The 26328-nt window shown below is 43.8% G+C and overlaps 1 protein-coding gene across 1 annotated transcript in view; it reads right to left on the bottom strand.

The window, feature by feature from the left end:
- The window catches only part of LOC138580096 (transient receptor potential cation channel subfamily V member 6-like), a 353625-nt gene that overhangs the window by 215788 nt on the left and 111509 nt on the right, over window positions 1-26328 (bottom strand). Inside the window, exons 2-3 of the mRNA XM_069650375.1 lie at window positions 4861-4958; window positions 692-814 (exon numbers count right to left, since the gene is read on the bottom strand). Of these exons, the coding sequence (XP_069506476.1) occupies window positions 692-814; window positions 4861-4958 (221 nt within the window). The remainder of the gene's footprint in view (window positions 1-691; window positions 815-4860; window positions 4959-26328) is intronic.

The following is a 26328-nucleotide window of genomic DNA, read 5'->3' as shown; positions in this document are numbered from 1 at the left end:
AAGGCCTTGGATTGGCAATACATGGAGGCGTGGCGCCTCGAATCTCCGAGGGTCCTAATCAGTGGGACCCACATACTCCAGAGCCTGTGGCACCCCAGGGGATATGTCCAGGTGTTATCCCCGGGCCTCTGTATTCTCGCTATGCTGTGGGAACCCCTCTGTACCTCCTTTCTCTTACACTGCATCGCTTTCTCAATGTGCCCAAACACTGCACATGCCCCAATAACTGGAGCCTGCTCTTGTGTTGGGGGTTTATGTACCACGCCTGCCTGGTGCTCAGAAGCCCCCACACAGAATCACAGCTCCATAGGTTTATTATACCAGGCATGTACATGGAGGCACATGTGCAAGCAAGCAAGCACACACACACACACAACGCCACACAACAGCTATCTGTAAATCCACCTCCACAATGCCAAGCACCCTTTCCTTGGTGTTCTTGGATGGAATCTATCTTTGTTTTAATGTGTGAATCACGCAATTATAAACAGTGGCAGAAAACTGCATACCTGCTGTGAAACTAAATGTGCAAATGTTAATTCTTCAAATGCCTGCGGGCGACCTCAATATGCTCCTGGGACCCCCCCGCCCCCCAGTTGGTTGGACCCTGCCACTCCATGACCAGGGGCCTTTTCTTCTCACTGTCCTGCTGCCCTGGTGACCTCACTGAACTCCTGTCCAGCTGCTGTACCTTCATGTGACTTTGATGTCATCGGCATATCCAGGAGGTCAGGCACTGCATCCAGAAGCGTCATGGCCGCGTCTAATTTGCTGTACTGGACCGCCACGTGGAGCGCTGTCTCACCAATGGCGCCTAAAGTAGGGTTAGGACAGAAAGAATCAGATATCAGAAGCGTCAACATCAAGAGAGGGCACCATTGAGGAAGGCTGGGATGGGTTTCGCCAGTAGATGTCCAACTACAGGCCAGAAACACAGATACCCCTAGACAGAGCGTGGATAGAGATCATGCAATAATTACAGTGAGAATCAACTTAGGAGAGAGCAGGAGAAAGAAAACAAGCTTTGGACAATGAGGCCACCAGATGACTTCAAACCCAATCCGGGGCTTTCCTTTCTCTAGAAGTCTTCGGTCATGTTAATTGAGTCGAATGGTCTAAGGTTGAACTGAAGCATCAGAAAGCCCAGGAAGGGAAGAGAGTGTTTTGGAGAGACATTGAGTTTCCAGACAGAAGGCAGGACTTATCATAGACGTTCAAAGAATCACACTCACTGGGTAGTTTCTACTATAAAAGTCATTTAATTGCAGTCTTGTTATGTTTCATAAGACCTTTGAGGTAACCCAAGTGCCTCAGTACAGGCGTGAGGACACATGGTCAACACAGAAACGATAAAAGGCACTGCCTGATTAAATTGCACGGGACCTCCAAACACTCAGCCATTTTTTAAGCAAAAGACTTCGACCCATTAAACAATCCACGCAAAAGAGTCCAAGGTATTGGCCCGTTTTGGTTTTTTTAAATATTTAATTTTTTAGTGGATATGGTTCTCACACGAAAACCTTTAAAATGTCACATAAAATCAACAACACCACAAAGAATTGATCCACATTCTTTTAGAATAAAAAGGCTTAAAACCAAAACAGCACATACAAAATGAAAAAACTAAAAAGACCTCCCTTTAAACAGGCCCTCCAGTTAGACCATGATATAATAGCGGGGGGGGGGTTGCCGTACTTGGGTTGTGATTTTTAGAACATGTTTTCCGATTCATACAAAGCGCAGAGCAGTTTCAAAGTTCCAGTCTCGGCTTCACCTTTAGCAAATCGACAGTCACCTCTTCGGCATGGCGTCCAGTCCGCTTTAACATTACTTCCTTAAAACTATAAGGTTCAAACCCCCCTGCAAAGCATCTTAATGAGCAGAGCAGAGCAGACACTCCAGCAAAGGGGGTTCTTAATCCAACACCCCATAGAACGTTGCTCCTCTTTAAGCATAGACAAACTGCTTAACCAAAGCTCACCCCATTCGGATGGAGGAAGTGACGTGGAAGCATGCCAGCTCCAGAAAGTATCTTTCTGAAGTCTGCTGCTAACTTCATGAAAGACAGAAAGGACACTGCCGCGGTAATGCTTAAAAAAAATATATATATAAAAACACACCCTGCATCAAAGGTGTGTGTGTGCAGCCCACACCAGTGTTGGTTAAGATTTTGAAGGCTGGCTTCTGATTGGCTGCAGTGCACTATTGCAACGGAGAAGCAACGTTCGAAAGTCTTTTGACTTGTGGGTAGGTGGATGTTTAATTTTGGCTTATTGGTGGCACTTTACTGTCACACCGTGTTGCCAAATGCATGGGTATAGAGTGGAGAGATAGCGAAAATGGGATTTGGGGCTAGCTAGCCTTTTGGTTGTAGCTTCTGAGCTTCTCCTCAGGACTATAGCCCCCTCAGGCACCCCTCAGGGGGCTATAGTCCTGAGGAGATGGCCCACGCCTCTGGTTCCTACATTGAGCGGGGAGGTGATCGGCGCGCGGCTCTAGTCGCCGCTCTCTCTCTGGCCCGGGACTCTGTTGGCAGTGAGTTTGGGAACTGCTGGGCCCTTTCTGCGCTTTATCGTGACCTTCTTGCTCCTCTGATGCGTTTGGCAGATCTCATAGGAGGAGCAGGTTTTGCACCGAAGCCAGAATGCTTGTAGACAGAAAAGCCATTCTGGGCTTAGTAGGCCGAGAGCCTTCATTTAAACTTTGGGCACATGTCGTTACCATGTCACGCCTTGAAACACTTGTGCATAGACGCATTATAAACGCCATATTATCGCATTACTCCTCTGGGGATTGAACAGGGACACCGTCGGGGCCTTTCACATTTTTCTGTTGAATGGGCCCTGAGTCTGGGGGCAAGAGGAGGCCCGGAGTGGCTGTTGCATGTTGGCAGCCTTATGACACAGCAACATATACCTTTGATTTAGGACATTAAATGTATGCATTACAGCACGTCTTCACCCCACCGGCTTTTCAGAAATCGGCCGGATTCTTCTCACCCGGTTTCCTTTTTACTCTGGTGAGTGCTGCATTAGTGATATGTGCTTTGCAGCACACACGTGACAGGTTGCCTTTGCTGAGCCCCTCGGGCCTTCACTTCCTTTGGGATTTGCAGTCCCCAGCAGGGTTCTTTTCACTCGGTTTCCTTTTTACTCTGGTGAGTGCTGCATTAGTGATATGTGCTTTGCAGCACACACGTGACAGGTTGCCTTTGCTGAGCCCTTTGGGGTTTGCAGTCCCCAGCAGCGTTCTTCTCAGCTGACATTTAGTGCTTCATCACCGCGCTGGCTGCCCGCCCCTTGACAATCAGTCGCTCCCACCCCATTGCTACATTTTCAACTGCATTGTAATTTAAGCAGTAATATGTTTAAATAGGTATAAAGAATCCCTATTAACATGAAAACATCCTACTCCACCAACGGGGATATAGATATATGTAATACAATAAAGAGCAAGATGATACGTGTTGTTTACTTGCCTCCAACCCCCTCACACAAAAACTCTATAAGGTTTTCCAGCATCACTAGTCCTGAAAAAATGGACTGTCTGCTATAACTGATTTACATTTCAACTTGCTCATTACTGAATTGTGAATTGCAGTCTTGATCCCTACATTTGTGGAGGTGTGGCGATACTCTAGCGGACTGTGACGCTTTGTTGAAGTATTGATTTCTCATTTGGAGGGAAACCAGCAAATTTGTCATTCTGTGACGTGCTTTGAAGTTTCACCATTTAAAGGCTTGGAGTTTGTTTTCCTTTTACCCTCTTGGGTGCCTGAATCTACCCTTTCAACACGGTGTGGAAGAGATTAGTGGATGCTTTTAAATTTATCCCCTGAAGAATGTTCGCCTGAACTGGGCAGTTAAGAACAGAAACATGTTGGGATGCTTGTTGTTTTAGTGACACATTGAGATTTTTTTGTGTGTTATGTGATATCTTTTGTGTCGTATAAATAAGTTATTGGATGTTTTACATTTGTTTTATATTTGTTTTTTAATGTTTAGTACACTGTGTTAGGTGAGGGTAGTGTTTTTTGTTTAAATTCAGTTTAAATTATTTGAATAATAAACTTGTTATACATTTGTGTAAATCAGTTATAGCAGACAGTCCATTTTTTCAGGACTAGTGATGCTGGAAAACCTTATAGAGTTTTTGTGTGAGGGGGTTGGAGGCAAGTAAACAACACGTATCATCTTGCTCTTTATTGTATTACATATTGTAATTTAAGCAGTCCATGGGTGCCTTGGACTGTTTTTCCCAGCTGTAGCCTAGGGCCGCCCCCGAACATGTTGAACTGGGCCCCCACCAGCCCAGACATATCTTCAACCGGCCCTGGGTTTAGAGTAAGATTTTTGGGAAACTCAGCATGCTACAGCACCTTGCTGGGGGGCGGCGTGGCATGCCCGTGGAATACCACTTCCTCTACCCACCAGGAGGCACATGGGATAGCAGCCAGACTGTCCAGGTCCCTAGCGGCCTGACACTCCTCAAGTAATACGATGGGGAGTTCTTGTAACTCACCACAGTCTCACCAGCTCAGCTGCCTCTAATTGGATGCTGAGGGGGGAGGGACAGGGTTGGGCAATGCAGAAAGTTGACATGGCTATTTTGTGGGCTCTGGAGCCACTCATGCCCCCGCTCCCAAACAGACGATGGTGAGTGATGTTAAACTGGTTGCCCGCCTCTCCACGAGGGCCTAAAGAGGGCTCAGTAAAGATATGCATTTGATGCGATGTTACAAAAAAGGTAGCAGGCACCCCTCTCTAGAAAGAACATGGCATGAGAACCTGTTCCGGCCTCGTTGGATGCAATGTCATTGAAGTGCTTTAAGTGACAGGAATGGGGAAAAGACAGACCTACCTTTCTGAAAGGGGTCACAGGAGGTGGAGCCAAGAAACGTCCCGATCGCTTTAATTTTGTTCTTCTTCGCAGCTTGAAAGAGGGGTAACTCTGCAATCCTAAAAGACAGGAAAAGTGGTTAAAATTAATGCCACGTATTCAAATTCACACCCATTAACACAGTCAAATATTTAATTTAATGTGTTTTTTATATTTTTCCAGCTTGCACATCTTAATGAAACATGGCTCATTTTGATGATAGAGAGAAGGAGGTGGGCCCACCGTCTACAGAACCTGCATTCTATAACACACAGGGCGAGAAGGTGCCGCCATTACACATTCCACGTGTTGAACCACTCTCAGATTAGATAAAAGATGGCGGCCATTTAGGATTCAAAGGTCCTTCAGGCTACAGAGTCTCCAGCTTTTAGAGGAGCCCCTTCGTGAGTCGCTGACACCCACAAAGGCGGGTATATGCAAGTGTAGTGCGGTTTTAAAAAAAATGTATTTCCCTGTGCGTCGGAGAGTGCTGCTTGTCTGTACACCACTGTTCTCATCGTTCGAGGCTGCGGGGCAGGGACTTCATTTCACCGCATTGCCAGGGGTAGCGGAAGTGACATACCACGACCCTTGACCTCTGATGGCATCACAGGAAGTGATGTCATGTGACCCCCACCGCAACGTGACATCGCAGGAAGTGATGGAACATGACCTTTCACCCCTTGACAAAACAGGAAGTGGCATCACATAGCATTGTTCCTAAGTGCACTATGGAAAGTATGGTTACAATATCACTGTAATGTGATATACATTTCATGCAAGAATGGATCACCATATGTATCGTTACTATAAGTGTGTATACGCCCATATTACCAAATTACTGTGAATGCGAGCAGACATCCAAGGCCACATGATAATGTGTTCTTATATAGCACTTTCGCTTAAGCGCTTTATATAGGAAAAATATACATACCTTATCACTCAACCTTTGTTGATACTCATTTATCAACCTCAGCAGGATGAAAGGCTGAGTTGGCCTTGCCAGGATTTGAACCTGCAACCTGCAGATCACACACACATCACAGCAGTGATTGCTCAACCCACTGAACTATCTTACCGGCTATAGATATGTTACTGGCTATAGTAAAATGAGCAATTTCATGTATGAATATTCTCAAATTCAGAAAGCAAATTACACTCTGTAGTGGATACCATTAAACTGGTACCTGAGATTTAACAGCAGGCCAGTTCATCTGCAGGTCTGGTGCAAAGTTGGCCACATGTCAAGCCTGCGTGGACCTCTACTTTTCAGGCTTCAGAGGTTGGCAAAATACATACCCTTGGGAGGGTTTATAACTGTGCATTAAAGAATTTAGAGTAGCGCAGGTAAAGCAGCACACTCGCACGGCATCCCGTACTCTGGGCACTAGTTACCTCATACATGCAAACAAACATCCTGAACAGCATGCCAGGGAGATAGGAAAGATAGACACATTACAAACAATGCATTCATTTGGGCACAATAAAATCAAGGGCCTCTTCATGTGCTATGGTCAAATATTTCTGCACTGTACACAAGCTTTTAGGCACAAGGATTTTGTCAAGTGACGAAGGACACGGAGATGAGATATCTTGTGATGATCGTAACAGAGACAACGGCAGAAAAAAACATGCTATGCTATAACTGTAACTTGCCAAAAGCAAAATACATAGTCCAAAATAAATGATTATTCTACTCTAAATGCGTTTTGGACGTTTGTGTCTGCATTGTGAATTTGAGGTCTCCAAGAACAGACTAAATCAGTGACTCGCTCCCTGAAGTGTGCCTGAAACAAACCTTTAATGAGTCTAGCAATTATTGTATAGAATTCCAGAAAGACAAATCATTTGTTATTCCTATGCTTTCTTATTTAGGGTGACTGCTTAAAGTGTTACACTTGTGGAACCCCCTGATTTTCTAAGAGGCCTGAACAAGAAACCAGCCACTCCGGAAACAAAGCATGACACTGGCCACAGCACAGGAGCTTTAACAACAAAAAGTTGTTTTATCTTTCTTATATTTAGGGGTAGCAAGGGAGGCTACAGGGGTCGCAAGGGAAGCCTGAGGGGTCGTTACTCTCCTTGAGTCGTTCTTCGGGATTGACTCCTTCATATATACGTTATGTTTCATCCACAGATTCCAATGCTAAATTTGACTTTGGAACCTTTGATGTCTTTTTTAAAGCAACTTGATCCTAAGCCACGCCCCCCCACTCTCCAAACCTTTGCGCGCAACTAAGAGTGTGTCCCAGAGTGCTGTTCGCGGGCGTGGGGCGAGTCTTTTTGCGAATGGTGGGCAACATAGATGGTAGGTAACACTTTGGGCATGAGACATCTATGGATCTCTATACATACAGTTGTCAAAATTATTAATTATTTCTGCTTTAAAGTGATTTATTTTTTCTACATTTATTTTCAGTCATTTATTAATTTGATTCTGCTGCACTTGTTCTGAGAGAAGTGCTCCATTGTCGTCTCCTGTTGTCTCTGTTAACGGCGTGTTTTCAGTGGTTTTGGTTAACAGAGAAGTGTTCTCCGGTTGTCTTTTGTTGTCCCGGTTACCAAAGTACTCCCCTGTTGTTGGGGTTTAAAGTAGAAGTGCTCTTTGGTTGTTTTGGCATTCGGTAGGTCTTATGTGTATACATTAGAGACTACGATGCCGAAAACTGTATCATCGCACCAGGGGGCTGGGGGGGCACCACTTATGTAAGGATTCTCTAATGAACAAACAACCCATTAAGAACCAAGTTTCACCCCAATTTAAAACTGTCTCCACACAGCAGCAATCAGAATCCCTAGCGTCAGACATCAGGGGGTATTGGACTAACACTAAAGGTGGGGTTAAACTTAATAAAATACTTAAAACTGAAATAAGACTGGAGCTGGAGGGACAGCAGATCCAAATAATTCTGACTCCTTCAGAGTTATAAATATATTTTGATAATATCCCTGACTCTGCTCTTGATGCAGAACTCATCCAGGTTGACCAACGGCTATCAGCAGCTGTTAGGAAAGAGGGCTCCATTCTAAGGCCAGATAACAGGCAACAGTCCTCTAGGCTGGAGGGTATAGTTCATATACACGGGCCGGAGAATCCCATTCCATTACCTCCGGCTCTTACGGAAGCACAGGTCCTCTACGCATACTCTGGGCTTTAAGCACCTGTTATCTGACAGAAATAATCCCTTGACTGCTTTTGACATTATGATGCTCCAGGAAACATGGCTTCTCCACCCTCCAGTACAGGATGTTTATGCTTTATCTCTGGTTCAGGCTGTTAAGGCGATGAAGGGGAGGCCCTTGGCGGGATTGTGAACAGCTTGTCAAATTACTACTGATCTGATTTTAGAGCCATGGGCCTCTCCTAACCCCTTTGCGCAGCTAACCAAACTGCGTGGCCCTCTGTAAATAGTCGACCGAGAGGGCCTTATGCACTCTTGAATTTAATTTGGAACCCGAGTGTAGAAGCAATGCTGGACGTAAACCTGGGAGATACTAACAGTATTAGAGTTTTACTTTGTAGGGTATTTGAATATCGAATGCGTCAAGACAAGACAAAAATGATGACAAGACAGAATTGATAATTTTAGGCACCCCCTCTAACATCACTAAACTAGGTCATGAATACACATCATTCATTATTGATGGAAGCAACACCATAGTCTCCAAGGAGGTAAAAATCTTGGGTTTCTACCTGGACGCAACTATGTCCTTCAATAAACAAGTGAAATCCCTGGCCTCTACTACAGCCTACACGTGCAAGCTTATCAGAGCTGGCAAGCCTTTCCTCTCAAACAACAGTGGCATTATCTTCGCCAGAGCATTAATTCTCTCCAGATTAGATTACTGCAATGCCCTCTACAGTGGCGCCAATAAAGCTAGCATCCATAGATTACAAATACTACAAAACAATGCTCTTAGAGCCGCACTAGGCATCAACAAAAGAGCGCACATGACCTCCACCAGACGTCAATGTAAATGGCTGGCCACCCATAACAAGATACAGCTAGAAGTCGCCTCCTTGACACATAAAGCATTAAACAATGCTGCCCCTAGTTACTTAACTGACAAATTGATGAAAAGAACATCCAACAGGCCTACTAGAGTTATTAATACGAATTGTCTTGTGGTACTGAGATTCAAACTTACCAAGATTGACAGCAACAGTTTCCCCGTGAAGGCCGCCAAACTCTGAACTCCTTGCCCCATGAGCTGAGAGCTGACCAACCTTATCTACACTTAAGAAAGAGTTATATCACCCCTCTCAACCTGACTGAAGGCTAGCGTAAATTGTGACAATTGCACACTACACTATACACACTACGCTACCCATCAATGTAAACTATTGTTGGAACTAACTGTATTGGAATTTTATTTTATCTGACTGCTCATATCTACATTCTGCCTTGTATTTAACCCCACCTGTACACTTATTATGTCATATTGCTATTCATTATGTAACTTTGTAAGCCTTGCACCTTCTTATTGCTGTGCCCTGTTACCTCTGGGTCTGGTGCGCATTAGAAATGAAATAAACAAACAAGGAAAGACGGATTGACTACCAGAGCAAAGGAATGGTTGACACTAACAAAAAAAACAGTGTTTCGTTATGTTGAATGGATTCTTAAAGGGAGACGTTCCTCCCCGTCCTCCTGGAGACGTGTTGCTCAGGTGGTTGTTATTGATTATTTCTTGTTCGCAAGAAGTGTTTTAATGAATGTCAAAGATTTCCAGGTGCTGGCCCAGGACAATAGTGATCCCAAAATGTTAGTGGTCACTTGGGAACTACCATTACCAAGCCCTCAAGCTGACTACTATAATTTTAACCTGGAAGTCACGGGGGGAAGAAATAGGTTCAGATGGTCTGGAACCTCATTGGACAAATTAAACACACGTTTACTAAGTAACATTTCTAAAGGTAACGCACAACCCTGAAGAAAAGAGGGGGGATTATGTGGCCATCCTTTGTTTGTAGAAATTGCCTTCGACATAGAGGTCAGAAAGAAGAAAGATAAGTTACAGAAAAATGTAAGAGCACTTGCGCATGAAGATTTTTCCTCTAGATCATGAAGGGCAAAAAAGCTTAAATTTAGTTATAAAAATTGGTTGAAAGGTCATCGAGCCCCGACATTTCAGCAGAACAGGGAAAATAGCCTCGAAGAATAGCGCCCAAATATGGTCTCTATTGAAATTTGGGAACAAGGACGTTTGCAGACAAGCCCGATACAAGAGGAAGCCTGGCTTCATTATTTCACTAAATGATATGTCTCTGATAGATCATCTGGGGGCTCAAGATTGGGCTATAAATGAGCCTCTAGATTTTGAGCAGGATGGCATTATAATTCCAATAAAGAAAAATGAAGTACGTCTAGAGCCCCAGGTCCTGATGGTCTCACACATTTTATGTTAAAACCCAGCCAGAAGCATGGTCGCAGATGTGGATGACCATCTTCAAACAGGTTCTGAAGTCCCCAAAAAATGTCATCCTGGAAACAGTCTGTTATCATATCGATATTCAAGAAGGGAAATAGAGAAGCCCCTCAGAAGTATCGGCAAATAGCCCTTCTTGACGTTCTGGGAAACATCTTTGTGCACTTGTTACTCAGAGATCTAATGCTCTGGATTAAGCGGATGGCCGGTTGTGATGGGTATCCATCAGGGTTTGTTTCTGGCATGGGAACATCAATAAACCTCTTGGCATTAACCTTGGTGAAAAAAAGGGTGATACAGGCAGGTCAGACAGTCTACATGGCTTTTATTGACTTAAAGCTTGCGTTCGATTCAGTACCAAGAGATATGTTATTCCAAAAATCTAAAGATGGTGAATGCCCGGCGTACATTCAATCATACATTTTTCAGTTCTACTCAGTGTTACACCGCGACCTTCGCCGCATCACACTCCCCGGGATCTGCCCTGTGCCTCTTCAGTCTCCCGCGTTAACTAGGACAGTTGGGAAGCTCTATGTAAGGCCAGAAAGAGGGACAAGAAAGTGGTTGCTCTTCATAAGGGGCTACAGCGCCGTCATGCACCTTTTTTCTCACACTGGCAGCTGCCATGGAGAATAGCTGCAACAAACTACATTTCCCAGAAAACCTGCCATGGGTTGTAGTTCCCGGCATTAATACGGGAGCCTCATTTTCGATTATGTCACGCCTCCTTGTTGTATTTAAACCACAGCGGTTTTCAGAACGCCGCTTCTGTTTATAGTTACAAACGGCATTTTCTGAAGTGCTACTTCTGTACCTTAATTCCGGAAGTCTCCTGTTTTTTTCCGTGTAACGACCTTGCCTGCACACAGACTCCTACGTCTTGATTCTACTTTGGTATTGTTTGCTGACCGTCTGTGTACCAGACCCCTTGCCTGCTCCCTGGACTCCTGGATTGTGATTTTGTTGTGTTTGCTGACTGCCCGTGTACCAGACCTTTTGCCTGCTCCTGGATTGTGATTTTGCTACTGCTACTTCCTGTTTGAATACCATATCTCACTTGGCCACGGACTCTTGAACCCATTCCTCAGAGTGCTTCCGTTCTTCTGGGGAATAACACTGGTAAGAACAATTCTTCATTTTGGAATCCTTTCTTCATCGAACTGTTACCTCATCTTTGGATAACATCGCTTAATTTCTAAAGTGCATTTTGGAACGCTTTGCTGTGGTGCACCATCCCGAAACCAGTGCGACCCTCGTTCTGTCCGGGGATAGCTACCCTACTAACCTTTCTTTTTTAATTTTTTTTTTTTATACTTTCGTTGTTGCCCAGGATTCTTTGCACTACTCTTACCTCCACCAGTGGTAAAGTATATTTCCTTGATTACCATCATTGGGAAGTTTCACATTTAGCTAGTATCTAAAGTCTCTTCTGCTTTATAGGTTGCTCCAGGTCCTTTTTTGTGGCTTAAGGGGAACTCACTCAGGTACTCTATTAAGGGTAATAGTCTTGGGGGAAAGCCAGGGTTGAATGCGATAGAATATTCAGCTCTTGTCTTTTCTTTACAGCTGGGTCCGTGGCGGTGTGTTCTCCCTGCTTTTTGATTGCTCGGTCCCCTTGTCTGTATAGTTCAGTAGGTGGTCATATCAGTTTAAAGAGATCATTCCCTCACAGAGAGGAGGCTCGGGTGGAGGCTCCAACCCGAGCTCCTTCAAGCAAATCTCCTCCAAGCAAATCTCCAGCACTAGAGGACCGGTCTGTTTTTACACACTCCCCATACCGGTGAGTAACATTCAGGTACATCTATACAAGTTAGGTTAAACCAACAAGGTCTCTTATCCGAAGCAATTCCAACAGGGAGAGGACTAAAGCATGAGTGTATTATTGCCCCTGCTCTTTTTAACCAGTTCATAATGGATATTGGAGCAAATCTGGAGACGGTCAATTCCTACCCCTCGAAATTATGGAAGTCCTCGATATCATGGCTCCTACACATGGACGATCTTGTCCTTTTAGAGATTATTATTGGCTTTGGAGCCATACACTAACATGAATCATTTAATTATTAATGTTATCACAGGAGAAGTCCTCCAGGAGACCCGCAGTAAAATGGTTTCTTTATAAAAAAAATAAAAAAAACATTAATGGTAGTAAATCAATATAGATAAGTGGGAATAAACATTAGCAATAATAATTAAGAAGTCACATATAGAGCAGACATTAGGCGGAAAATGGACATGGCGTTCGCTCAGGCTCGGCTAAATCACAGAAAATACGGGAAATTCTCATGTCTACCTGTAATCATGTTTAATAAGCAAAAAGGTGATAACTACATTAATTTATGGGGCTGAGACTAAAATGGTTGAATGTATGCCGGAATGGAATAGATTGGAGGGGTTGTATTGGAAGAAAGTTTTGTCCCTTGCAACAAGCCTACTGATCCAAATTATACGATTCGAATTAGGATTATTATCCTTAAAGATCATGAGCAAATGTTGAGCCCAGACTATGTTCATGAAATGGATTCTAAATCAGCACAATCTGAATTAAATAAACCTGATAATTGCTCACTTTTTGGAAGATCAGTTTGACCACTCTTTGCAGACCTGGAAACATGATTGTTTGGATATAACGGCTGAAGCAGATATTATTTAAGACCTAGTCCTAACAAACACAGAGTGGGAAAAGAACAAATTGTGGTTTACGAATGGAGGTTACCATGGGAGGAATAAACTGCGTATAAAATATTTTAAAATGGCCATTTTGAAATGAAATTGAACCAAATTCCTTTGCATCAATCCAAACGTCCATGACCGAAATACAGAGCTTGGTTTTTAAGATGCCGTTTTAATTTATAGCCGACTAAGGAGATTCCGGGCACAAGGTTAAAAATGGCCTATGGATCAGAGATCATGTCAATTTTGTCAGAATCCAATCGAGGTGGTGACGCTGAGGCATATCGTTGCTTCTTGCCCAGAGCTGCCCGCGCAAAGGAAATGGTATTTACAAAATTGTTTTAGAGACATATTATGATTTTGACAGGACAGCACATCTCTGTGATTTTAGCAGTAATAACGTTTTTATTATATTTAGAGATTTTCTTAACTAAAGTAGTAGGCGTGAACTGGAGGACTTCCAGTCCTTTAAGATAGGTCAGCAATACATTTGAGAGGAATGGGGATGTAGAGATCACTCAAGCATCAACAATGAAATGACTCAGGAAGTTGGCAAAAAGATAACTTTTAATATCAATTATCTAAAACAGGGAGTACAACGGACGTCTCACCGCATGATCTCACCGAACTTTATAATAAAAGCACTCTTTTATACTAAAATCTCCTCATAGGTGACGTACAACCTGCATATTAATAACGTCATCCTATGTGGCAAACTACAATAAGCTACTAAAGGGGGTGATAGGGTCTAATGGAATATCTAGGTGTACAATCCATACTTGTTTAAAGGGGGGTGAGAAAGGTGATAGGTTTCTTAACATCAGGTGGGGACACTAAGCTCTTCCCTCAAAACAGGTCACTATGAATGTCACTAAATGCACAACGTCTTATTGGCTACATAACTATAGGACCCTCTATCATGCAATCCTCTATCATTGGTTGGCTTCCAACCTCCGTTAGCATCCTTCAGCCCACGCAAGCCACACGCAGGCCAGCCTGCCAGGTGCTGGTGAGTTAGTCTTAAAAGTCCGCTTCCCAGCAATTAGAAAATCATCCATCATCACCTCAGTGGTGGGTTGCCAATTAGAGCCTTTGAACTTGTCCTTGGAAGTGTTCTTTTTCTCTGGAAGATACAGGGGAGTAGAGGCACACTCTGCCCTCTTACGTAGGTGTGACCATCTTGCTCGTCCCCTCATGTGACTGAAGACCACAAATTTGAGCTTTCAGTGTATTAAAAAAAGACTATTTCCCAATGAGTCTCTGACGTCGTCTTTGTTCTCTCCAAAGTTTCTGAACAGGGGGTTCATACCTTCACAAGATTATAACTAATTTCTGTTTTTCTCAGCCAGATATGACCTTGGCTTCTTGGCTCGTTCAGCCTCACCTTTCTGCACCTCGTTAGTAATCCTTTTTTTTTCTAACTGCGCCACACTTGGTAAAGATGGCCTTTCTTTCATAACTCAGCTCTGCTTACAGTTCATAATGGGACCATCCATTCTTTAATTATTCCTATGGATCCATACATTGGCGCATGCTGTAATCTATTCACTATAAAGCTAGCCTCATGAAAACTTTGTCTGCTTGCGTTACTTTGTGTTTGTACACGTGTGAACTGGCTTAATATCTTCATCGTTTCTGTAGCATAAGCCTCTTCATCTTCAGCCCAAGATGTTGCTTATCTTTCATACTTTCTTGATGCCTTATAGAATAACCACATTCTCTCATCTTTGCACCTCTTCTATTTACGTCAGCTCGACACTCCCATGACGTCACCAATCGGTTTCGTCAGTCATGCGTCCTGCTTCTTCTGGGATTTCGTTTAAACAGCCATCACACTGTCTTGAATGCAGGTATGGTTTTCTCAATGGGAACCTTGCCTCCAGGATTTACTTTGCCCTCTGTCGGTTTAGTTGTTACACATATGTCACATACTCTGGTTTCCAACATATAGACTTTCTGGGCAAAGTGGTTGAGGTGGGGGTACTTAGCTCCTCCTCTACAGGAGCAAAAGGTTTTTCATCACTGGCCTTGTAATCTGTATTGTGGGAAACGGAAAAAGTTGTATGCGCTCTTTTAACTTTCTGAGTAATTTTCCATTGTATTTAAATAAGTAAATATGTAAATTCTATGCAATGAATGCCATTGTTTTTTCAAAGTATTGAAAGATTGAAACAATTTTCAGCCGTAACAAACAATAAAATATAACACGGCCTGCGGTAGCGGCCATGTAGTTATGGTTAAGTTGCTGTTTCCATAGGAAGAACACTCTTTGGGTGGCTTATAACTTCGCTCCCTCTGGACGAATCCTCACCAAACTTTGCAAAGAAAGTCTATGGCCGGCTCTGAATTTTCTTGTGAGGTTTTGTCGAGGAGGGGCAAAGTTATAGGGGGGGGTTATCTTTGATGTCCTGGGTGTTGGTCTTGGCAGTGCACGGTGGGGGCGCGAGTTATGGTTCCATAGCTTACCATAACTGTTGAATTTCTGAGGTTTTTTGGTTTTATTTCAAGAGTAAGTGAGCAGTATCAATAGTTACACAAAGGACAGCAATTTACTATGGTTCAAACAAACACTGACTCAAGGTTTCTGAGTAAAAGAATATGCATTTAGTTACACATCAGTTGTAAAACAATACACTAAGTAAAGCAGCAGAAAAACCTCACTCTTTATATACTACACAACACCTGATGAATTCTGGACAAGTTAAGCTCAAAATGAAGTGTGAGCAAAATGGCACTCCAGCAATTTAAAAGGGAGGGAAAGACAAGGTTATACAAAATTAAGCAGCACCAACAAGTAATAGGCAGGGCACTCTAGAAAAGGCATACTACAACTAGGATTCAAATCAATATACCTGGGACAATGTTAATGGTTCATAGTCTTTGCAGAGGATCACACAGTTCAGAGTAGTTAGCAAAATGAAGTTGGTTGGGAGAAAAGTTACTTGAGAGTAGAGAAGGACAAGCCCTCTGATTGGTGAAAGATTTCAAACACTTTCACGCCGGTCGGATGGAACGAACGACCAGATTTGAACAGTACCTTAAATGAAGAAGAAGGCTGTAGCTGAGACAGAAGCTCCTGACAGGTCCCGCAGGCTCACGGTTCCTGAAGCGACTGTCAGACTGACACGCAATAGGAAGACTAGAGGGTCTGTCACTGCCCAGGGAAGAAACCAGCAGCAAAGCAAAGCAACGAATAAAAGGTGCGCTCCTTAAAACCCAAACAGGGTCCGGTCCTCCTGGCTATCCGGTTCACAGCAGCTGTGCACAGCAAATTCGACCAGGGGAGGGAGGCCTTGCTTGGTGTTTGGCAAACTGGTCGGTCCCACCAGCTCAAGGGAAGAAGATTCCTTGCAGATCTTCTCTGTCATCGAAGTTTGGAGATTCGGACCCGCCGCAGGGCTGCACCGGGAGGTTCAGTCGTGGTAGTGGTCCTCTTCTTTCAGCTTCTCTTCAGTTCTCTCGATCCAGTGCCGACTCTGCCTTTTCAGTCCCAGAGACCTGTTTTTTATGCAGTTTTCCCCCATAAACACAGCCTGGCTGTCAATCACACAGCCAGGTGGCTGTCCTGGCGTGACAGTCACCACAGCCAATCGTACAGAGTGCGACATGGGTCTCCAAGGAGACGTTGTGCAGGGAGTCTCAAACCCCTCCCACATATCCTGTCCCCCTCAGACATTCAGGTGGCGAAGGAGGGCTTCTGTGGAGAAGCCCGCCAAAGGACAGCGAACAAAGGAACCAAACCTGGTTTGGCGCTCACAGTAAAACACGAGAGAGAACTTTACAAAAAGAAATGGTGAATAAACCCAGCTGGAAACAAATAAAAGTAAATGGGGTCCAGCGGATTTAAGTTTGAGGCTACTAACTTAGCCTAAAACAGTACCAAGGCTATTTAAATAGACCGCGGTAGGAAAAATAGGGTAGATACCACTGCCACCAGCCAAATCTTAAAGAAAAGGGGAACGAAATAATGTTCCATGAGAGCCAGACAAAAAGGGATAACTATTAGCCCTTTCCAGTACGCTATGTAAGATAGTTTGTACTGGGTCTGTGCTTTTAAAAGACTAATAAAGTCAATGGCAACGTTACATGTTCTGGGAGACAGTAGTCAGTCCCAGAAAAATGGAGTCTAAAGTGGGAAGTCTGAAAAAGACAACCCTGTGTCACTGCACGGGAGGTGCTGTGTGACACACAGTAAAAAGATGATGCCTGTGGAGTAGGTGAAGCTCCACAGTCTATGAACACAAACATTTTAAACACACACCGCAAAACACATGTAAGAGTGGGAAAAAAGGCTCACACTCTTACCAGGTGAAAATAAAATCCTAAACTGCTGAGGGAAAGGTAAGGGAAATTAGCATTCTCCCTAACAGTGTAGCAGAGTGGAGCTGTATTGGTGTGGAGAGGGGTGATAGTTTGGAGAGAGAAGCGGCAGGGGAGAAAGCTCGGAGGGCGGAGGCGAGTAGTAAGAACAGGGCCATCAGAGGGACAGAAGAGGAAGTGGCAAGTAGGGAAGACGGTGAGTAGAGCCGGAAGGGGCGGGGGGTGTTGTAGGAGGCGAAAGGGAGAGTGATAGCAAGACCCAGGGAGAGTGTGTGAGGAGAAGAGCAAGAGGGTCAGTGTGTCTGCAAGACACAGAACCCCGACAGGGCCGTCACGAGGCGAGTGCCAGGGGGCAAACTGCCCCAGGCCTCGCAGGGCACAGTGGCCTCGCAGGGTGGGGCAGGTGGCTTCCTGCGTGCTTTGCAGCACCCACATAATGGGGAGGGTGTAGGGGTCACCGCTGGTGTCATCAGGCTGGGCATGGTTAGCAGTAGGGCAGGGACTATGAAAGGAAGGGAGCCCCCATCGTGCCCCTCTCAGCTGCGCACGCACAATATCAAGCCTGCTAGCCAGAGACTGCTGCTTCAAGTGCTTGCTAGCTGGCGCTCTACAGGACAAGCCATGAGACTGCTTGACTGAATATGCAGAGATGTGCCACCCTGGGAGAGGATCCCCCCGCCCCACCTGGCTGTCACATCAGCAAGTCACGATGATGCGCTGTGCGCTGATGAGGCGATGGCAACTAAGTGCAATCAAATTCATTCAGCGCCTAATCATAGGATATGTCATTTATAACGCGCCTGTGCACAAGTGTTTCCAAGTCCACTGTGTTCCATCCTGTTGCCCAGTCACTAGAGTACAACCTATATAGCATGTTCATATTTCTCTTCAATATGGTATCATATGTAATGCCATCCACCCCATGCCATCCACAAAGTTGAAAGGCACATTGGTAGGTTTGAGTGACCTCAGGGTCATGAAGATAGTTCTGTGTGTTCAACACTTGTTGCAGAGATCTACATCCAAATGCTATACCACAGTACTCAATCCTGCCAACTGAGGCTTTACCCCCTTTGAGGTTATTTGTGCATGTAAACACTGTTAATAGTAACACTGATTGGGCTACAAATGAACGTATCTCCAAAACACTTGTTTCAAATGATGAAAGGGTATCGATATGGCACCATCCCCAGTGAGAAGCATAATGCATTGTTTGGGAGTCAAATTAAAGACACTTAAAACAACATGCGAATGCTGGCTCACCAACAGACAAGACAGTGATCCTGGACAGATCATCTTCATTAATTGTATAGTACTCGGCTATTGGCGGTGACAAGGTGCTGTCTTCTCACATTCTGTTTGCATTCCTTAGCCCGTTGCCTGCACTTTACGTTCACTTAGCCCATTCAAATAGAACTTGGCCTAGACAGGAGGACGCCAGCTAAATGTGAAATGCCCCTGGTGAGCTTATATGGCACCAACTCTAGAATGTCAAATGTTCCTCTTCCTTTCATGAATAGCAAGCAATCTGCAAGCTTGTGCCAAACAAGTACTACAAGTAGGTGGCGGTATCACACAGGTTCTTTTGTTGGGTTTATTCATGTATCCACGTGGAGTTCCATATAAAGGAGAAATGAAATGATAAACATGCTCCTTTTGCTTAATACATTTCTAAAATGATTTTTAAATATATTGTCATGTTGGTTTAGCACGTGACCGGTCTATCCTGGCCAACACACTTAATCTCACTGTCTGACCTGTTACAAATTCCAATACCTAAATATTTCAAGATTCTAAGTCATTTAGACTGATGTAGTTCTCAGAGGAAGCTTTTTCAAACAGTCCTCACTTATGGGTTACTGGCTGCAGTCTAGCGCTTCATATAATATTGTAGTGACCTTTCATATATTGCACACCAAAAAGCCATGTGTCTCTTGAATTCCTCATGGCAACAGCACTGAAAAACCACAGCTCTCTTCTATTCTCAGACGCGTGCACCGCCATCATCATTTATAACCTGTATCCACGGCTGATGCCTTGGTATCTGCACCTTCCTTGTAGCTTCTAATCGGTCACCTCTAACATGCTTAAACACGTGTACAATGTACATTCTGTGAGGCTGCTGATCGGAGTTCTGTAGCTATGGTTACACACGTGTACACTGTGCGAGGCAACAAATCCTCGAGTCCTGGAGCTAGTAGGGGTGAACCAAAATTCATCTTCGAGTAAGTATTCGTCCGATTTCCGCCTGAAAATTAGATATTCGGCTTGAGACGAATACTTAATTATCACTTCATCTCCTTCTCTCCCCAATTCCAGTTTTAAGCTGAGGACACACAGCTATCATTTAAGCTTCCATCCTCCATCTCCTCTTCTCCCTCACTCAAACCCAACTGCCTGACCGCTACTCAGGCGTGGCGCTCTGCTAACGATCTCTGCCTTAATTCCTGTAAGACCGAGATCCTTCTCATTTGGACGCCTGATCCCTACTACCCTCCCACTCTCTGGCCTCCTTTCTTGTGAGGCATAAAACCTTGGGGTTATCTTTGACTCATCTCTCTCCAGACATCACAGACCTTGCCAAGAAGTCCAACTTATAGCTCCACCTCCTCAGATTCAAAAAAGGGGTTCCTGACTTTAATTCCTGGTCCTTCAGGCTATACAACATATAAAAAACAGCAATATGGACCAGTGGATGGAGGGTGACAATTCACACTGACTTCTTGTTTTCTATACAAAAAACATTTTATGTAGATTCTCTTGTAAATCAATTGTAGATTTTTATTTCATTATATACAAATATTCAATCTTAAAACAAATCCACTAACATGGATCAAATCTCACAAAACTATTCCAAAAAGCAATTCCAAAAAAAATATATTGTATAGCTCACATTCATTTTCCCATCATTCATTCACTCTCACTCACATCCCCTTCTATACAGTGTATTTCATATAAAAATGAGAGTCTAACATCAATCACTATCCATAATTATTAATTTGAACAGTATTTGGTTCACTTTTCTCATTGCAGGTGACTCAATCTGTATTTGACTATTCCAACAGCTATATTAGGTCGACACATGTTTCGGTTGTCAGGGCAGGACTTTGTTGTTTATATCCTTGTGTTCATGCAACCTTCATCAGGACAAGAAACTCAATGTGTCTTGCTTTACATACAGTGGGGTGAGCCACACCATCTATAAAAACAAAATAAAACCCATTGTCATATGGTTCTCTGTCATCCTACCTTATTTATAAAGCCCTCTTACTGTGTTTTCAGGTAATTCTAATAAGTAATTACATCATCTGACTCACCTTCATATATCATTAATGAGGGAGATGCAGATGTAATGGACGAATCCCAGCTCCACTTCTAGACTTGGCCAATTCCTTCTGGTCTATCCTACAGAATAATATAGCAGAGACATGGATTATCTCAAGTCGCCTCATGTCAGCTCAAAAAAACTAAATCCTGATCGCAAGTTAATATTAGTAACTGAACTTGTGGGAATTTTATACTCACTATCACTGTCCAAAAAAGGTGCCGCGTTTAGGTTCTTGGTTATTTTCTTCAGCTCGATACTACATATAAACTGGGCACCTCTCTCGTGATCTGCTTCGGAAATTATTCGTTATTCACCTGTAATGAACATTCTGTTTGAGGTATTTTACTCCTCTTAGCCCCTCATCATAATTTCTAAATATGCATATATAACTGTGTACTTACTGCTCTGATCACTGTTCTTCCATACGCTCTGCTGTTTCTGTATTTGGTCAATTCCTTTTTATTTGCAGGTATACTCTAAGGTATGCCAATTTCCTTTTAAGTTGGTTGTATTCCAGCATCTGGGGATACAACAATACAAGGTCCTCCTTCAGGTTCCGTACTTGCCAAATTTCCTTTGGCACGCATCTCTCGTAATTGAGTTTGTACTTAGAAACACACCATGAATCTCAGTTATCCTCCCAGTATGGCCATTCTACCAATAGTCAGTGTAGATCGTTGCCCTTCCTGGTAGGGGTATTTTCAATCCAGCACACCTTGGAGTTTTCTCAATTTCTCTCGTCTTGTGCACTACAAGAATTGGAGAACAACGTCTCTTACTCGTCTGTATGGTCCACCGGTATATTCTACTGGTTATGTATGTATTTCACCCCTCTGGGCACCTGACAGTACCTACAAATAGCATTGCCACCCTTTTGTTCATTTTGTTAACACTGTGGCTTCCCGCTAAATATCCACATATCAGAAATCTCACATTTTGTTTGCGGTTCTGCCCGGCGACTTACAATACGTCATAAAAATAAATATAGACTGCCCCACCTCCAGTTTATATATTTTTACTTCCGGTAGTACGTTATCCCATATGATGGTAATGTTAAAAACCATCCGTGTAAGCAAATTCGCAGCTCGGTGGCGAAAAAACACTTTAAAATCATCCTTCTTACCTTTACAAGGAGCGCATGGCGTCCTCAATATTTTACAGATCCAGCATCCTCCCGGAGTCTTCCCTGCGTCGCGTTTTGCTCTATTATGCATTAGAATCATGGACATAGAAAGGGGACTGTTCCAAGTTCACCTCTCCAGCGCCCCGTTTACATATTTCAAGGTGTATTGCTCATGCCATGACACTATAAGGTGGTGCACCATGTTCTTCTTTTAGTCCATTGTGGTTCCAATTATTAATCTGGGCATCATTCAATATATGTCTTATATCTGCATATATTCAATTGGATTTTTCTATATTTTTCAACATCAATTCAAATCTATTATGCGTCTATTTTCTTTTTATGGCGTTTGGCAAAACCTTTCCATACTGCCATATGTCTGGACGATGATCTCTCCACGGCGTACTTTTGACCATTAACGTATTTATTCTTCCAGGCAAGTGCGAGTCATCTCCTTCTCCAAATTACCAGACCAAAAGCTTGGTTATCTGCTCAACTATGGGAACACCCCCTATTTTTTTAATAAGGAGATTGTTCCACTCCACGGAGATATTGAGCCCCCGCCATACCGTATCCAGGGTACATATGCTATGCTATGCTATGATATGGTATGATGTGGCATTTATAACGCGCCCATACACAAGTGTTTCAGGGCGCGACGAGGCAAGGGAGGGGGAATAGGGGGAAGACAGACAACGATCTTACTAGGCTAGGTGTCGCGCAAGTGCATGGGAAGGGGAAGGAGGAGAAGTGCGGGGGGAAAGAGGGAGAGGACAGTGCAGTACATGGGATAAGACTATAAATAAACAATAAGTAAATGTACGGCAAGCAGGTGGCAAGTGAAAGGGTAAGTGCAGACAACAGGTGTCAAGTGCTGGTAGTGGGACCGTAAGGGTACAGAAAACAGTCACCAAGTGCGGGGGTTGCCAGGAAGGCAGTGCAGGAGTGCGACTGGCGGGGGAGGGGACCTGGGCCCGAGATCAGAGGGTGGCCAGGTAACCAATGCAGTTTCGGTGTCAGCCAGGAAATCAGCAAGAGAGAGGAGGAGAAAAAGCAAGCGCAAAGAGAACGGTTTTGAGGTGCTTCCGAAAATGAAGATGATTCTCCTCAAGATTCAGGGAGGCAGGGAGGCTGTTCCAGAGAGAGGCCGCAGCCAAACAAAGAGATCTGCTACCAGCTCGTTGCTTGGAGAAGCGACTGACCCTGAGGGAGTTGGTGGCAGATGAGATAAGAGTTTGAGAAGGAAGATATTCAGGAAGAGAGAATTGAAGATATTGAGGCCCCAGGCCCTAGAAGGCCTTGTGGACGACACAGAGGGTTTTGAAGTTAATCGTTGCAGCCACTGGGACCCAGTGCAGAGATTTCAGTCTTGGAGAGAGGCGATCCCTGGGCTTGGGGCCAAGGACAAGTCTTGCAGTCCTGTTCTGGATGAATTGCAGAGTGCATAGAGTAGAAGCAGGCAAATTTAGAAAGAGGCTGTTGCAATAGTCTAACCTGGAGAGTACCAGAGCTCTCGAGACAGTGGGCTTCTGGGGGAAGGAGAGGAAAGGAAGAATACCTCTGAGGAGGTGCAGCTGGTAGTGTGACTTCTTGTAGATGTCAAAGATGTGAGGAGAGAAGGTGAGTGTGAAGTCGAGGATGACCCTGAGGTTTTTAGCCTTGCAGGTGGGAACAGGAAGAGGGCCAACAGAGGCCAGCCAAAGAGCTACAGGAAAGGAGGGATTGGGTGTGCCAATGAGGAGAATCTCAGTCTTACTGGCATTAAGGCAGAGGTCGTTGGCGGCACACCACTCCTGGAGAGCTGACAGACAGTCAGAGATGGGGGAAGTAGAGGAGGAGGCCGGCGGTAGCCTGAAGATGAGCTCGGTGTCATCCACGTAGCACTGAAAGTTGGAGCAGAGAGCAGCTATGCGGTGGGCCAGGAGTGCCAGGTATTGGTTGAATAGCCAGGGAGAGGTTAGACCCCTGGGGGACACCAAATGTATAGAAAAAGATAGCAGAGAGGAAGGACCCAAGTTGGACCTGGGAGATTCGGTCGGAGAGGAAAGAAGTCAGACACGCCAGATCCTGACCAGTGATACCCAGGTTATCACAGGGACGGTTGAGCAGGATGGCATGGTTGACAGTATCAAAGGCAGAAAAGAGATCAAGCAGGATGAGGACGAGGACAATATATCCACTGTTGCTCTATCTTATGTAGAGTTGTGGCCATATCAGTGATTGTAGCCCAAACCATCTCAACTCAGTATCTTTATGGCCATATCATGCAAAATGGTCCACCATAGGCTTATCTGCCACTCCATTACGTATGCAGGATCTGTGTTCCTCAATTTTCTGCCTGGCTTCTCTCGTGGTTTTACCCACATATATTAGATCACATGGGCAGGTGATAATATAAATTACGTTTTTTGGTCCGGCAATTAGTGTGGTTTCTTAGTTGCCATTTTACTTGCCCATAGTTGAATTCAAACCTTGTTTCTTTGAGCGAACAGGCCATGCAATTCCCGCATTTGTGATGGCCTACTACTGGGGGAAGTCCCCATTGATTAAGAATGGTTTGATCTCGGTTTGTCTCTGAATATGTATGAACTAGCCTTTGTTTCAGGTTTTGGGTTCTCTTGAATGCAAACATCAATGGAGACTGCCTGGTTGTTTTATCAAATTCCAATTTCGATTGATGATTTTTTAAATCTCATTACTTACGGGGTTAAATGTTGTGACACACACCAGTCTTTCCTCTTTGTTCTTTTCCCGAGGGGTCAAGCACACATCGCGGCTGGTGTTTGCTGCCCTTTTTAAGTATCTTTAATTCGTTTTTGAGGGTAACCCCTCTCACATAGGGTTTCTTTTAGGTGCACTTCAGGTTTCACAAACTCTTGTTCATCGGCGCAGTTCTAACGTATCCGCAAGAATTGCCATAGGGCAAATTCTGTTGTATCTGCACCAGATGAAACTAGAGTAGTGTAGCAGAGTGTTTTTGTTGGTGGGCTTCCAATATAGTGTTACCAACTTGTCTTCTGACTTCTTAATCAGTAAATCTAGGAAACTCACTTCAGTCTTGTTCTTGGGATGGGCTCTACTAATCCATTCCTCATTGTTTGCATGATCTGTCAAGCTTTTGATTTCCTCCTGTAATCTCAGGGCCAGGTCTCGATCCAGTTTAGTATATGCGTCGTCATCTCCCAACCATCGCAGGCATTCCTTGTCATAATTAGTTGTTTGCATAATCACGATTCCCCCTCCCTTGTCGGCCGGTTTAATTGTAATGCCCTGTGTGTCACAGAGTTTAATTAAACTCTTGCTTTCGGCATTTGTCAAATTATCTGGGGTGTAGTTAATTTTTTTTAATTGCGCTAAGCACCTCTCTTGTAACTCTATTCTCGAAAGCTATGATCTCTGGAGGGCAAGTGTGAGGTGAAGGATTAAATGTAGGTTTTGGTTTGAGTCCTGTTATGTTGGGTACCGTTTCACTCATTTCTCTCTCCCCTCTATTCTTGCTGAACTGATTGGGAGGAAAATCTCAAAATAATATTCTATACGTATGTTTCTGAAAAATCTATGTAGTTCATTTTCAGTAGTTAAAAGGACAGCTTTGGCCACTGGGACGAAAGACAGACCATTTGAAAGTAAATCTTGTTCAGTCGTATTCAAAATCAATGATGATAAATTGATAATAGGTATCTTGTCATTGTCTTTTACTGATTCTGGTATTGTTGCCTGGTCCTCATTCCAGGCCCTTGGCCCTGCCGTGGACGACCCCTTTGGTTCGCTTGGTAAAAACCCTGTTGTTGTTGTGGTCCTCTTCCACCTATATTCTGACCAGCTTGATTTTTCATTGATTGGACCGATCCACTGGACGATCCTGATGGGTTTGAAAAAGAAACAAACCTATTGTTTCTTCGATAGTTTTGACCACTAACTTGGTCTGTATAATAGAAACCTTCTCTTAGGTAAGGGTACATTTTGCCTTCCTTATAATTGGCAATATCTTTATGTAATTTGGATATTTTATGATCAAGATTGAGTTAGGTGAACTTTTTTATCTCTTCTTCTTAATCATCCAATTGTTTTTTCGCATTCTTAATGGTTTTAACTGCCAAGAAACGCTTTCTCTAACTCTGCCAATTCCACACCCTGTTTTTTGGTTTCTTCCTCCGCTGTCTCAATGATCAGGATTATCCAGTTCTGAGAACATTTATTGCCAACCCCACTGAAATTCTTCTGGAATTTAGGGTTGTAAATAAATATTCTCTGGATATTTTTGACCTTGAGAACCTCAGGATGTTCCCGCCTTTAGGTACTCCAGCATACATTTACGGTGGAGGTCCATTCTAGTCAGTTTTTTCATTTTTTATGTACTCTTATCTATATCGCCTTGGCCTCAGCTTGTGGTTGCCATAGGTCGAGCATTAGTCAATAGTGCTGATGTTTCTAAGAGCTCATTTTTAGCATGATTCAATTGCCAAATCTCTATCAATGCCCCTACAGCCACGGGCTGTACTAACAGATTCAAAAATAAGGGGTGCCTGACTTTAATCCCCGGTCCTTCAGGCTATACAACATATAGAAACAAAAG

The sequence above is a fragment of the Ambystoma mexicanum genome, chromosome 3p, assembly GCF_040938575.1.
Source record: "Ambystoma mexicanum isolate Mex_15411 chromosome 3p, UKY_AmexF1_1, whole genome shotgun sequence".
Lineage (NCBI taxonomy): Eukaryota > Metazoa > Chordata > Amphibia > Caudata > Ambystomatidae > Ambystoma > Ambystoma mexicanum.
Note: the sequence above shows the minus strand (reverse complement) of the source record. Positions and strands in the feature narration are given on the sequence as shown.